Source organism: Orbicella franksi, chromosome 15 (assembly GCF_964199315.1).
Source record: "Orbicella franksi chromosome 15, jaOrbFran1.1, whole genome shotgun sequence".
Taxonomy (NCBI): Eukaryota; Metazoa; Cnidaria; class Anthozoa; order Scleractinia; family Merulinidae; genus Orbicella; species Orbicella franksi.
This window is the reverse complement of record NC_138159.1, coordinates 9,181,901-9,194,899: the sequence shown is the minus strand read 5'-3', so window position 1 is coordinate 9,194,899 and position 12,999 is coordinate 9,181,901. Positions and strand designations below refer to the sequence as shown.

The 12,999-nt window shown below is 38.3% G+C and overlaps 1 protein-coding gene across 4 annotated transcripts in view; it reads left to right on the top strand.

The window, feature by feature from the left end:
- Positions 1-12,274, top strand: part of LOC145470447 (roquin-1-like) — a 66,723-nt gene extending 54,449 nt beyond the window's left edge. For 3 of the 4 annotated variants that reach the window (XM_081454255.1, XM_081454257.1, XM_081454256.1), the window contains 5 exons: positions 4,877-4,924; positions 5,994-6,146; positions 8,327-8,459; positions 9,346-9,431; positions 10,757-12,274. In XM_081454255.1, coding sequence (XP_081310381.1) covers positions 4,877-4,924; positions 5,994-6,146; positions 8,327-8,459; positions 9,346-9,431; positions 10,757-10,867 — 531 coding nt within the window. In that variant the 3' untranslated portion in view covers positions 10,868-12,274. Of the gene's footprint in view, positions 1-2,354; positions 4,379-4,876; positions 4,925-5,993; positions 6,147-8,326; positions 8,460-9,345; positions 9,432-10,756 lie in introns of those variants that run through there. The other variant, XM_081454258.1, reaches the window with a different exon arrangement.
- The last annotated feature ends 725 nt before the right edge of the window (positions 12,275-12,999 follow it).

Sequence of the window (12,999 nt, the reverse complement as noted above, 5' to 3'; positions counted from 1 at the left end):
ACGTTTTTGAAGTAGTGCCCAGGTGCTGTCTGGTTGTTTTCGCAACTTCGCAAGACGAGAAGAAGACATCTTTACAAGATCAAGTAGTTGTTAGTATTGCCAGTGCAGCTTGACTATGGGCGAGAGAACGTTGTGTAGGATTTATTTGTCGGCATGTTAGCGTATCATTTGCTTTGTTGTTTCTATTGTTGTTGTTTATTTTTGAAGTAGTGCCCAGGTGCTGTCTGGTTGTTTTCGCAACTTCGCAAGACGAGAAGAAGACATCTTTACAAGATCAAGTAGTTGTTAGTATTGCCAGTGCAGCTTGACTATGGGCGAGAGAACGTTGTGTAGGATTTATTTGTCGGCATGTTAGCGTATCATTTGCTTTGTTGTTTCTATTGTTGAAACGCTATAGGGGCTTATTGTGTCATAAATGTGCGAAACATGTCATTTTTTTTTTTTTTTGACACCAAAAATGAAAAATTGTTGATAATTACAGATAATGAATTTGAAAACATAAAGAGGAATTAGAGTAAAAAGGTATGGAAACAAGGTCATATTTATATGTTTTATTTGTAGGAGGTTTCCGTGCTATTGAATTACCGAGGTGCGATAAAGTTAAAGAGAAAGTTGAATTGTATAAGAACGTACGTTTAATAATATTACCGTGAGTTCGTGTGGGGGTAAATGAATATAACAAAAGGAAAGCTATCTAAACCATAAAATATTGTCTTTGGTTGTTTGACTGGGCTGATTTCAATTATTGTTACAGCGCAAAGTTATTGTTTGGGTTTTGCCTGTGCCCAGTGGGATTGGTGGTATTGTTTGTTGATGAAGAATAATAGAAGCTGTAACAAATGTCTTCTCTTATGACAAAGCGTGCGAAGATATTGTAGGTGTAATAAACAGAAAGCGGAAGGAATATTATTGATCATTTGTTGTAAATTTTGCATATGAAAAATAGGATAAGGACATCTTTTAATGCGCTATACGTTTATCAGATGTCTTATAACAAAGCGTGTGAAGTTATTGTCGGTGTAAGAAACAGAAAGCGAATGGAAATATTAATGGTCATTTGTTGTCAATTTGCATTCGGAAAACAGGGTAAGGACATTTTGTAATGCGTTGCACGTTTATCAGAAGCGTAAAGAGAAAATTGGAAGAAAATGTACTCTGTGACTCATAAAAGAAAAATAGGAATACAAGTTGGGTGCGCGGCCGTTGAGCGTAAAGAAATAGGTGTACAATGTTCACATTCTATAGGAAGTTATGGAAGGCGTAATAACGAAACTGGTTTCTTGACGTATGATGAACTGCTTCGAAATCACCTTTGGACGAAAGACTACACCATTGAATGGTTAAAAAAAGAAAAGCTTCTTGCGACAAATCGTATATGTGACATTTGCTGTTCCGAAATGAAGCTTCGAGAGTGCAGTGACCGTTCTGATGGTTATGTTTGGGAATGCAGGAGGCAAATTGGACGAAAAAGGCACAGAACAGAAAAGAGCATCAGAGAAGGAAGCTGGTTTGAACAGTCCAACCTGTGGCTTAACTGCAGAATACCCTGCCACTTCAAAGCTAACCCCCAAAATTGACTGGATACGCGGATACGCGGATACGCGGATACGAGGATGGAAAGAAGAGAGACCCTGGGGACGAAGCTATGAGCAATAGGAGTGGATACGCGGATACGCGGATACGCGGATATGAACTTCGCGGATTAAAAAACAGAACACTACTCTAATAGTTCTGTCGGAAATACTATTTTACCATTACACTTATCCTTTAGTCACAAATTCTAGTTCAACGGTTATAAAACAAAAGATTACTCTGATCGTTCTGTCAGAAATACAATTTTACCATTACACTTATCGTTTAGTCAGAAATACTATCAGAAATACTAGTTCAAAGCAAACTTTCGTGTCCAACTATTCTAATTTGTAAACACGTGCAACATCCTTCAGAAATACGATAAACAAATCTTTTCCACGGTTAACATACCGCCAAATAAATTCGGCCAGATATGACGAATAATGTTCTTTCTTCCTTCCATGCGTAGGAAGGTTCACTTTCATCTGCCTCCAGTGTCCTTCCTGTTTATTTGTGTCATAACCCTCAGGACTAACGAACTCTACAGAGTGGTTTACAGTTTTGTGAATGTATCCGTACTTATCTAGGTTCACATACGCTTTCCAGCAGTCGCTCACTATGGTGGTGCCTGGTTCAATCCATTCTTGTACATGCTTCAATAATGTCCTTCAGTCCTGTCTTCCACGCATACAATGAAGCACTTTCTCGATTCCTGTTCGATTCCGCCGAAAACCCACTGTCCCTCCACTACATGCCCGCGATGATACTTTCTCATTCCAATGCATTGTGTGCTCTTTAAAAACCCCAAAAGCCGAAATTCACCTAAAAGGTTTCAGATCGACCTGAGAAAACGAGATAAATTCTGCAAAATAAGCTTAAGCTTGTTGTAAGTGCACCAAATCTATTTTGAGAGCCCACGTGTTTCAACACCCAGTCAGCACGATGCAGCAAGTAGAAATTTGCAATGCTTATCATTTTTTCCTTTGAATTATTTATAAGGATTAACATTATATGAGATCTATAGTCTTTTCAATATATCAAGATGTAGGTTTTTTTTATTTGTCATTTATTTATGTCAGTTATTTATTTGTTTCCCACTGACTCATAATCTTTTTTATTCTTTTGATTTTGTTGTGTCATGAATTAAAGTGACCGCGAGGACAAGGAAATACAAGAAACATATTGATGATCCCACTATACCCATACCAAAATCTACAAGATTTGACCACATAAATTGCTTAAAGCAGTCTTCCCAGGCCAGTTGATGTCATCTCTCTCTCTTGCATCACTTTTTCCTGGAGATCATTTCCAGCACCATGAACAGAACACCTCAGAGTTTTCGGCTCGCCTGAGTGAGATGGCTATTGACAGAAATGTTGTGGATGACTTTGATGGACTATGGAGTCAACCTTTATGCAAGAATTGAAGCTTCACAGAAGCATTTGATGAAATTGAGTTGCCTATACACTGTACCTGAAAAGACTACAGAAATACCAATTGATGTAATACACACAACAACTCAGATTTGTCCACAGACAGTGATTCAGATAATGATGTTGAAGTTTCTAGTTCTGACTCCTCTGAAGAAATTGAGAACTCTGACACTGACGGCCATTCACTGGACTCCCCTGATGAAAGTGAAACTAATTGTTCACAAGAAAAGAACATTTTCTGCCAAAGAATATGCCTGTATGGCTATTCTGGCCTTAATTTCAAGACATTGTATGACAATGAGAGGCTACTAAAGATATCCTTGTTTTAATGAAACTACGGGTAATTTATCCAGAGAATGTCACAGTACAGTTTTGTACAGCAAGCGTGTGGAAACTGTGAGCTTTTCATTTCTGACATCTGTGAGAGATGTCTTCCTCTTTTTCCTAAAGTCATAAAGGATCAAGTCAAAAATTGTTCAACAGTGGGCTGTGATGGGTATGTGTGTGAATCTACAATTATATTAAATATATACATGCATATATATACTTTTGGTTTTATTGGAATTGTAAATAATATATATACATTTATGCTGACAGGAATTTTTTGCCTAATCTATTTATCAGATCTGAGAGCATCCACTTTTCTATCAGTTATACTCTGGGTGTTTGATTTAAGGGTCCATACGGGCACATATACACTAACAAATCAGGTTGGATCTAAAAAGCAATGTTATGAGTGCTATAGTTTTATGTTGAGTTGTCAGACTTAAACTGGAATTAATGTAGTAACATTTGTTTGGAAATAATTACCTTGGAGCTTGACAACAATAAAAAGGTATGGAACTCCAGGGAAATGATCCTGTTGATTTTTACTAATTCACAGAAACTGATTCATGCACTGAGTTCATCTTTAATTTTGACATTTTGGGAAATTTATAGAAATTTCAAACACAATATTTCATGTGTTTTAGCTGTTCCCAAAAATTCCCAGTCATACTTTTCACTATTCCCAAATATTCCCAGAAATTCCAAGGTCTTGGATTAAGCATAATTTGCATGGCTTGGAATAACTTGGAATTCCTAGGAATTCCCAATAATTCCCAGTCATACTTCCACTATTCCCAAATATTCCCAGAAATTCCAAGGTCTTGGATAAAGCATAATTTGCATGTCTTGCAATAACTTGGAATTCCTAAGAATTTCTAGGAATTCCTAGGAATTCCCAGACTACTGGGAATTTATTTCGCAGGGGCGAGGAATGGATGGAAAATATGATTTGTCCAGAGGTTATGGTTAGAGACCGAGTGCAGTGAGCTCAAGATCTGTGCTTAATGACCAAGAGCCAGATATTTTTGAGTAACCTCAAATCACAGGTCAGAGAAAAAAGACTGACAGCTGATATTCTCCCAGTATGGTCCTGAACAAACTTGGCTAATAACTAATTAAGAGATTTATTTCATGACTGAAAATTTTAGAAAATCTTTACTGAAGAGTAAATATTGCTGGATCATTCATTTATGTACAGGACAGTGCTGGTTCTGTATTTAGAGAATATTGGACCAGCAATGCAGCAATGAAGCAATCTGTTTGGTTGATTTTAGTTATTGGCCCTGCTGAACTAACTTAATCATGGTAAATGTTACCAGAGTTATTTACTCAAAGAGTATACTCACATCTACCATTTTGTGTACATGTGGGCGAGCTGAGCCCTAATGGCTGCTAAAGTTAAAAAATGTTTATCATGACATTAATTAAAAGTTTTAATGTTAATGCCTCTTACTGTAAAAGTTTTGTTAGTTAAATCTGCGTGAGCTACATTTTGTAATATAAGAACGTATTATTATCGATGTTAATGCTAAGACTTTTCTCAGGTTGAGAGAAAAGACAATGAATCAGCTCTGTTTCAGCTAGACGAGCAGGTACAGTATGAGTGTTTTTACTTCATTGTGAGATTAAGCCTTTCTCGGGACTCTTAAGGATAAAATCCCCAAAAGGGCAGGGGCTCAGTTGCATGTGGGATTAAGGCTCTGCACTGAGATTCAAGCCCTTGTCCTTTTATCACCCTTTGATGAATCAGCCATTATATTAACTGAAATTTGAACCATTTTGAATAGATCCAACCTGAAATAGGTACCCTTTTGGGCCAAGACTCAATGCATAGTCCATTGTGGGTTATAGTAACCATCCCAAGATCAGAGATAATCAAAGCACTCATTACCATTATTCACTGGTTTGGTTTAATGGTTCATGAGTTACAAGCCTTTCTCCCCTAAGAGATACCAAGATCCTGGTTTGTGGGTGTGGCTTGAGATGTTTTTCACCCCTAAGAGGTACCAATTATAATGCAACACATTGTCTCCTTGTTTTTTCTGGCTCAATACCCTAAAGGGTACTGTGAAAGCTTCTGCAGTGGACCTTTTGAGACTGAACACCCTGAGAGGTACCAAACTGCATTTTTAACCCTTAAAAGTGCGGTGAGCATCCCCATTCTTGTTGTATGAGAGAGCTCCCCCTCCCACTGGGCCTTTCTCGTGTTCTCCTGTCATCCCATGTGGGTTAAACTCCGAGAAAGTGCAGTCTATTAATTAAATGGTACAGCAAAACCAACTAACAGACCAGCAGGTAAATACACTGAGTCTGACATCGTGTTGGCTACACATCATTGACCATGATCTAATGATCAATGCACTTTACGAGAAGCTGGTCAATCTTTGCAAATGGCTTTTACTTTGCGTTTGTGCGATGCTTATAAAATAAGGACTTTTTTGTCAGTGGGTTAAATTAAATGCTAAAACAATAGACAGCTCACTCATGGTTTCTTAATGGACTTTGACAGTTGGTTCACGACTTTGATTGCCCACTAAGAAACCTCCAGCTCATTGTCCAATTATTTTAACTTTTCAAATGAATTAAGAAAAATAGTAGCAATTAACAATTTATGTAAAGCATAATGTCCTCTTTTAAAAATTTATGTTTATTTTGTATCAGTGTCGTACATATGATGGTTTGCGGAAGACGCATGATGCACAGATAGTAAAAATTGCTACAGAAGCAGGTCTGCACATCTTCCCAGACCAGTGGTCCTCACTGCTGTATGGTGACCAAGATCACAAGTCTCACATGCAGTCAATTATTGACAAGGTTTGAGAACTAGTAACAATTTTGTTGAGAGAATTGTAAGTGGAGTCATGGCACTGTTTGAAACTCAATTATATCAGAGGAACCAAATCTTTTACAACTATAAATTGCAAACTGGATTTTTTTCTGTTGATTAGTATCAGCAAGTATAATTTGAGTAACTATTACTGTAGATTCTAAAATTAAATTTTCTAGTAAACACAGTCAAAATGTTCAAACTACTAGTAAATTCTGTTTCTTTGGGGTAATTAAGAGCTTTTCTGAGAAGTAAGCAGTTTTCTTGGAGTGAAGCTCAATAAAAACTGTGAGCTTTAAGGAGCAGATATGTCCAAGGACAAATATCTGAGTATATTTTTAAAGTCAAATGGAGGCTATTGCGTTCATTATCCTGCAAATATTAATTTTTTAAAAATTATTGGGGAATATCACATGGTGGCCTCAAGGTTAGTGAGCTTGCTCCGGATCGAGCGGTCCAAGTTCGAGCCCTGGCTGGGGATTCAAGATTGGGCCAGACACTCCTCTCACAGTGCCTCTCTCCACCCAGCTAGGTGTATAAGTGGGTATGGGTGAATTTAATGCTGGGGGTAACCCTGCGATAGACTAGTGTCCTAACCAGGGGGAAGTAGAAATACTCCTAGTCACTTCCTGCTCACAGAAACAGGGATGAGCTCTCATCTGATGGGCCACTTGGCTGGTATGCAGACTTAAACCTTAATTACCTTCATCACTTGGAAAGTTGGGGCACGTTCAGTCATTTGATTTAGACTAATCACATGTGGGCAAAAACATTTGATGGATTAGATAATGTACATGTACCTCTGAGTTCTAAAATGTATTACCAGTAGTTCAGCCGTATCCATGTCAGTTCTAAATGTATAAGACTTTGACAATCAGAAAAATTTTTATACCTAAATTTACCTAATTTCTGGTATGCTTTGATGACATTTCAGGGGAGTTTGCTTGAGACATGGTTTGTATTTGGGCAAGTTTGGTTGAGCCAAAATTACCATAGCGAGATCAAACAAGCCTGACATGTCTCCAACCCGGGGGGGGGGGGTTGTTTTGGGAATTTCTGGGTGGGGATGTGCTGCTGGGACCCTGGAACCCTTAGCCTATACCAGAGCTAGTTCAGCTGAATTTTGCAAACCTATACTAGAGTGAACTCCCCAAATCCCCCCATCTATCAACACTGTTGAGGCTGATTTGCGTAAATTTAAACTTGCCAATTTGGTCTTTTTCATATTTTTGAGCGGCATTTCCTGGTTTCCTTACTCTAGATAAAATCTATCCTAGAGTAAACTGCTTGAAAACCATACCCTTCACAGCGGCTCATACCTATATAGCCCATATATGGCAGTGCCCCCCCCCAGGGCCTCCAAAGCATACCAAAAGGCCCCCCCCCCAAGGCCACCAAAGCATACCAAAATTCAGCCTAGAGTGAACTCCCCAAATCCCCCCATCTATCAACACTGTTGAGGCTGATTTGCGTAAATTTAAACTTGCATATTTGATTTTTTTCATATTTTTGAGTGGCATTTCCTGGTTTCCTTACTCTAGATAAAATCTATCCTAGAGTAAACTGCTTGAAAACCATACCCTTCACAGCGGCTCATACCTATATAGCCCATATATGGCAGTGCCCCCCCCCCGGGCCTCCAAAGCATACCAAAAGACCCCCGCCAAGGCCACCAAAGCATACCAAAATTCAGCCATCGTGTCAAAAAGCCTTGATATCATGGCCAGTTTGGTTGAGCCAAAATAACCATGACAAGATCAAACAAGCCTGAAGCACACCAAAAAGGTATGGTTAGGTATGTTGTACCTAAATCCAGCCATCGTGTCAGGAAGCCTTGCTATTTATTAATCAAATGTACTGTAATTCTATTTTGGCACATCAAAAAAAAAAAAAATCAAAAAAGAAAATTAAAACTAAAATATCTTGTCAATTAGGCCTTCATTTTGCAGGATATCAGGACAGTAGACACGGTTTCTGATTGGCTAGTTGCAAATTTTGATGGTTTACGATAATAAACAGTTAACACACTTGGGCAGATAATCTGATAACTCTTAACTGGTGACTTGTTGATTTTTTAAAGTCCCTGGATTGCATTCCCAGCAGTTCTATCTCAGTGTTATTTCTAAATTAAACCATGGTTAATCCATTGCATTTCATTCTGTTTTAGCTACAATCACCAGCCTCGTTTTCTGACAGCATTGAGCAGCTCATCATTTCTCTTCAGAGATCTGGGGATCCTTGCAATCTTTGCCAGATGCAAAAGCAGTTTGAATTGCTGTCCCAGATTGATGCCTCTACAGGTTTGACCCTCAACCTTTCCTCTTGCAATTAACAGTGACTAGAGCTAAGTTAAACGATCTTGAAAATATATTTATTGGCAATATTATCTAATGTCCCTGGGAAGGATACTCCCACATAAAAAAGAATGGGGGGGGGGGGCTCACCCTACCTTTTAAGGGTTAAAAAAGAGGTTTTGGTAGCTCTTAGGGTATTCAGCCTCAAAAGGTCCAAAGCTGGAGCTTTCACAGTACCATTTAGGGTTAGGGGGGAAAAGAATTTCAAGCCACACCCAAAAAAACAGGATATCGGTACCTCTTGGGGATTCTTCTTCAAATTTTGTATGAGCACCCCCGTCCTTTTTATATGGGATCCCCTCCCCCTCCAGACCAACATCGTTTTTCTTGCAAAGGTATATCAAATAGGGTTAAATCATAGTGAATCATATTTATACCGTTAAAGTCAAGTGCACATATTTAGCATTTTTAAGAGAAAACTAATGTACTGGACAATTCTCTGCTAACTAGAATTAATTCTATAAAATAATTTTAAAATTTGGGTGCTGTTAGCCTCCTCCAGGCAACTGAACACCTGGAATAGACTATGGTGCTGTCAAAATACAACCACTGCTTGTGAGGTAGTGCACTTATTTAGCAATGAGTCAAAATTGGCCCATTTTGTGCCTGTTAAAAATTTAAAATATTGGAACTGAAACATAGATTCTGAAATATAAGTACTGTTGAAGTACACATAAAATCACTCTGAAGTTAAGGAGAACGCATTTTCTAGGGTGTTATCTGAAAAATTGCCTCCAGACATCCAGAGTGTCGCCTACTAGCCAGATCAACAACGTCTTCAAAAGCTGGCTACACTTCTGATAATATACCTTTGTTTGGTTGTCTTCTGCAGAAGCAGCATGTCCAGAGTGGAATGAGTTAGAACAAGCTATGAGTTCAGTGTATTCTGTGGTTCAAGGACTTGTTGATTTTTTAAAGGTTGGTTAATGTTATCAAATGTTTTGACTGTTTGCTTCTGTTTAATATTATGAGCTCAAGATTTCCATGGGGTGATAGTTGACGAGGCTAAGGGCTGAATCAACGGTCACCTCACGGAAATGGATAACAAATAGTCTAATATTATATTTTTGATAGAATTCTAACTAAAATTCCTTCAAATAGTGATTTCCAGTTATTATTAGTTGTTAAGAGACTAATAGTTGCGTGACCGTGACATGTTGTGTTACCCGAGTTACCAGTTGACATGTAATACGAGATTTTGTATTTTGAGCCTTTTGTTTTGTTCTGTCGTATTATCGAGATCGTGTTGTAAGAAAATATTCGCATACTGTCATCGCGAGGAGAATAAACGTACAAGTTGGACCCGTTTCAGTTACTTCGTTGTTTGTTTCGTCATTTTACGATTGGTACCGTCAACCGATTACAACATTAGTATTATTATTCATTTTATATAATAATTAAATGAATGCGCGTGCTCTGATTGGTCAATCAGCTATGGTTCATTGTGCCAGTAAACTCATGGAAATTTCGCGTGTCTTCTGAATTATTATTAATAATAAAAGGAATAGACCACAAGTTTTTATGGTTTACAGACTGATAAACCACTTAAGATGGTGGAAGAACACGAGAAGAATTCGTAAATCACTCGCCTGCGGCTCGTGATTTACGAATTCTTCTCGTGTTTTTCCAACATCGCGCGTGGTTTATCAGCCTATTGCTTAAATATCTCGCAGTTACTACGCGCGCTGTGACCGGTCAATTTAGGGGGGCGTATTCTACTCTACGGCCCGCTAATAATTTAAAGCTGTTTCTGTTGCCAAAATGTACTGTGATTTACCGCCAAGTGCTCTTTAATAACATTTACAGCAGGTAAAATTTTAAAAATTTCGTTTACTTTAAATTGTGCTTTAAAACGTGCTAACGACTTAACAACGATTTTAAATTGGCTCGTTTTGATTTCGACGTGCGTGGGAAATTTGAAGCCGTTCCTTGCGAATAGAAATCATTCCAGAACCCGTCTGACACACCGTAGAGATACAGTCAATATCTTAGTAACCTCTTGTTCTCGGTCCGTACAGACTGTAACTTACTGATCCTCATTTTTCCTGTTTGATTTATGGTCTGCGCGCTTCGCGCTTAGTTAACTTATAATCCTGACATAGCGCTTCGGTTAACTTTAAATCCTAGTTTAGCGTTGACCGGCTTTCGAACAACCAGGCCCAGGTCTGTTAGGTGTGACTTTTATTGTACCTTGACAGAATTTATGTGTCCAGTGTCTTACAGGTACATTTTTTCCTCTTCAGTCTCCCAACAACAGCAGATATAAATCCAGGATGTGTCGGAATCACGCCCGAGGAGGATGTCCCAAGGGACTTCATTGCCCATTTGCACATTCAGAGGAGGAGCTGAAATAATAGGTGTCCTCGCATTACTTTCCATAGTAGAATCTTGTTTCGAGTGGCCGCGCTCTTTTGATTGGCAATCCGGGGGAAATCAGTACATGAGCCAGCATTAGTCACCCCAGCTACTGTTGTTGCGTATGTTCAGAAACCATTATTGAATTGAACGCAGACATACCCAAAAACCGGTTTTAGGATTTCCTAGTCCAGGTTTTTGATTGGGCGTTCGGTAAATGAACGCTGACCGACAACGCGCGGGCTCTGGCAACGGAATTAGACTCTGGATAGTCCTCCGGGCTACGATCCTCAGTTAAAAAAGCGTCTTCATCGATATTTCAGTTCTATTCCAAAAGTTTGCCGAGAAGCGAGCATATTTAAGAACCAACAGACATCTTAAGCGATTATTTTACAATATTCTGGGCTCAATATTAAGTAGTTTGTTATGGATTATATGAAAATGAAATTGAAATCCAAGACCAATAGTTTGGTGAATCAGTGATAATATAATATTCGGTACCGTGATCATTTGATTGATTTTTCGTACAAATGTGCTTTTACTTTTTTCTATTGTAGCACGACAAAGCGAATAAAATACAAAAAAAATGTTTTAAATCGTTGCAGCTGTAAAAATTACTGTCAAAACAAAATTTAGTTAGATTTCAAGGAAATTCCTTGATTCTTCCACGAAATATAATACATGTAGTACTCTTAACGCGTACATGAAACAAGATGATCTTAAGTTTAAATAAAACGTATTCTTTAATAATTATTTGGATATGATCCAGTGATATCGTGGTTCTAATCTAAAAATAAATGCCAAGGAGCGAGATTATTAACCGCACCTTTTCATTACTTTGCAACAAAAAATCCCGCAGTGCATAGACCTTATCATTTTTGGAAGCCATCTTGACGGGTAGGCAATACGCGTCAGAAATAACAGTGTATGTATGGGAATCCGATGGCAAATAACATTTGGTAACAATCGAATTCTGAACAGTCTATGAATAGCGAAGTCTATGTACGAGGCATAGTATTGCTTTAACTAAATTTGAGGGGTGTAGTTGTGCTAGAAAGCGTTCAGTCACCGTTGTAATTTTTTATACATTATATCTGTTATATTTTTTCCGCTGCGAACTTGTAAGCCGCGTACAAGTTGCCAAGCCGTCACGATCGCTCCCAAACCCGTGATAGTTAAGGTCCATTCAATTTTAGCACCAAACGTTTGTTAACAGAGATCTTGGGTGATTACCTCAACTTATTTTGTGTACAGTATTTAGCAGTTTGTTATCGTTGGCGGAAAAATTTAAATTGAATCCAAAACAAATGGTGTAGTGAATGAAAATAATTTAATATTCCGTACCGTGATCATCTGAAGCTAATAAAGTAAATACAAGATGCCATTTATGTCGAGTATGTCATAATTGTTGCCAATCAAAAACTGGTTGAAATCCAGTTAGCATGATCAACAGGTGACATTTATTCCTGTACTATGCTAGCAGTAAAGTTCTCTGTGGGGACAGAGGAAATTGCAGGCGTATTAATTATTGGCGCGCGAGTGCACATTCTCGTATTAGACCGCCATCTTGGATTTGGTAACTGGAGGGATTGGGGCGAGGGAAATTTACCGAGGGAGAAGTTGTGAGGTGGATAAATGGGCGAGGGGGAAGGGAAAGGGAAAAAAAAGAGAGGTGGCCGTTATGGGGAGGTAGGAATGTAATATGGGAATCCTTGTTTACAATATTTGCCTCATTAGCATATGGAATTCAGTTTCTGATGGAGCTACAAATAAGTCAGTTCTGAATATTAAAAGGTCATAATACGATTAACTCTGCCAATGAATATGAGCCTGATTTATTGCATACTTCTTGTGCAAAACAGGTTTAAAAACTGCAATTTTACAAAGAATGTATGAGCTCATTAGCGCTCTTGCCACCTACTTTAATTTGGAGTTTTTGAAAGACTATCTCCTTGAATACACCCAAGGAGCTTAACATTTCACTATGTATTTTCATACACTCACCAGCTCTTTAGCTGCCTGGAGTCAATTCATATCTAACATGTTTCCTTCTGCGCGCAAAGCCGTATGCTAATGAGCAAATATGTAAAAAAACAAATGACATCAGTATGAATCCCCCAATACCACGCCT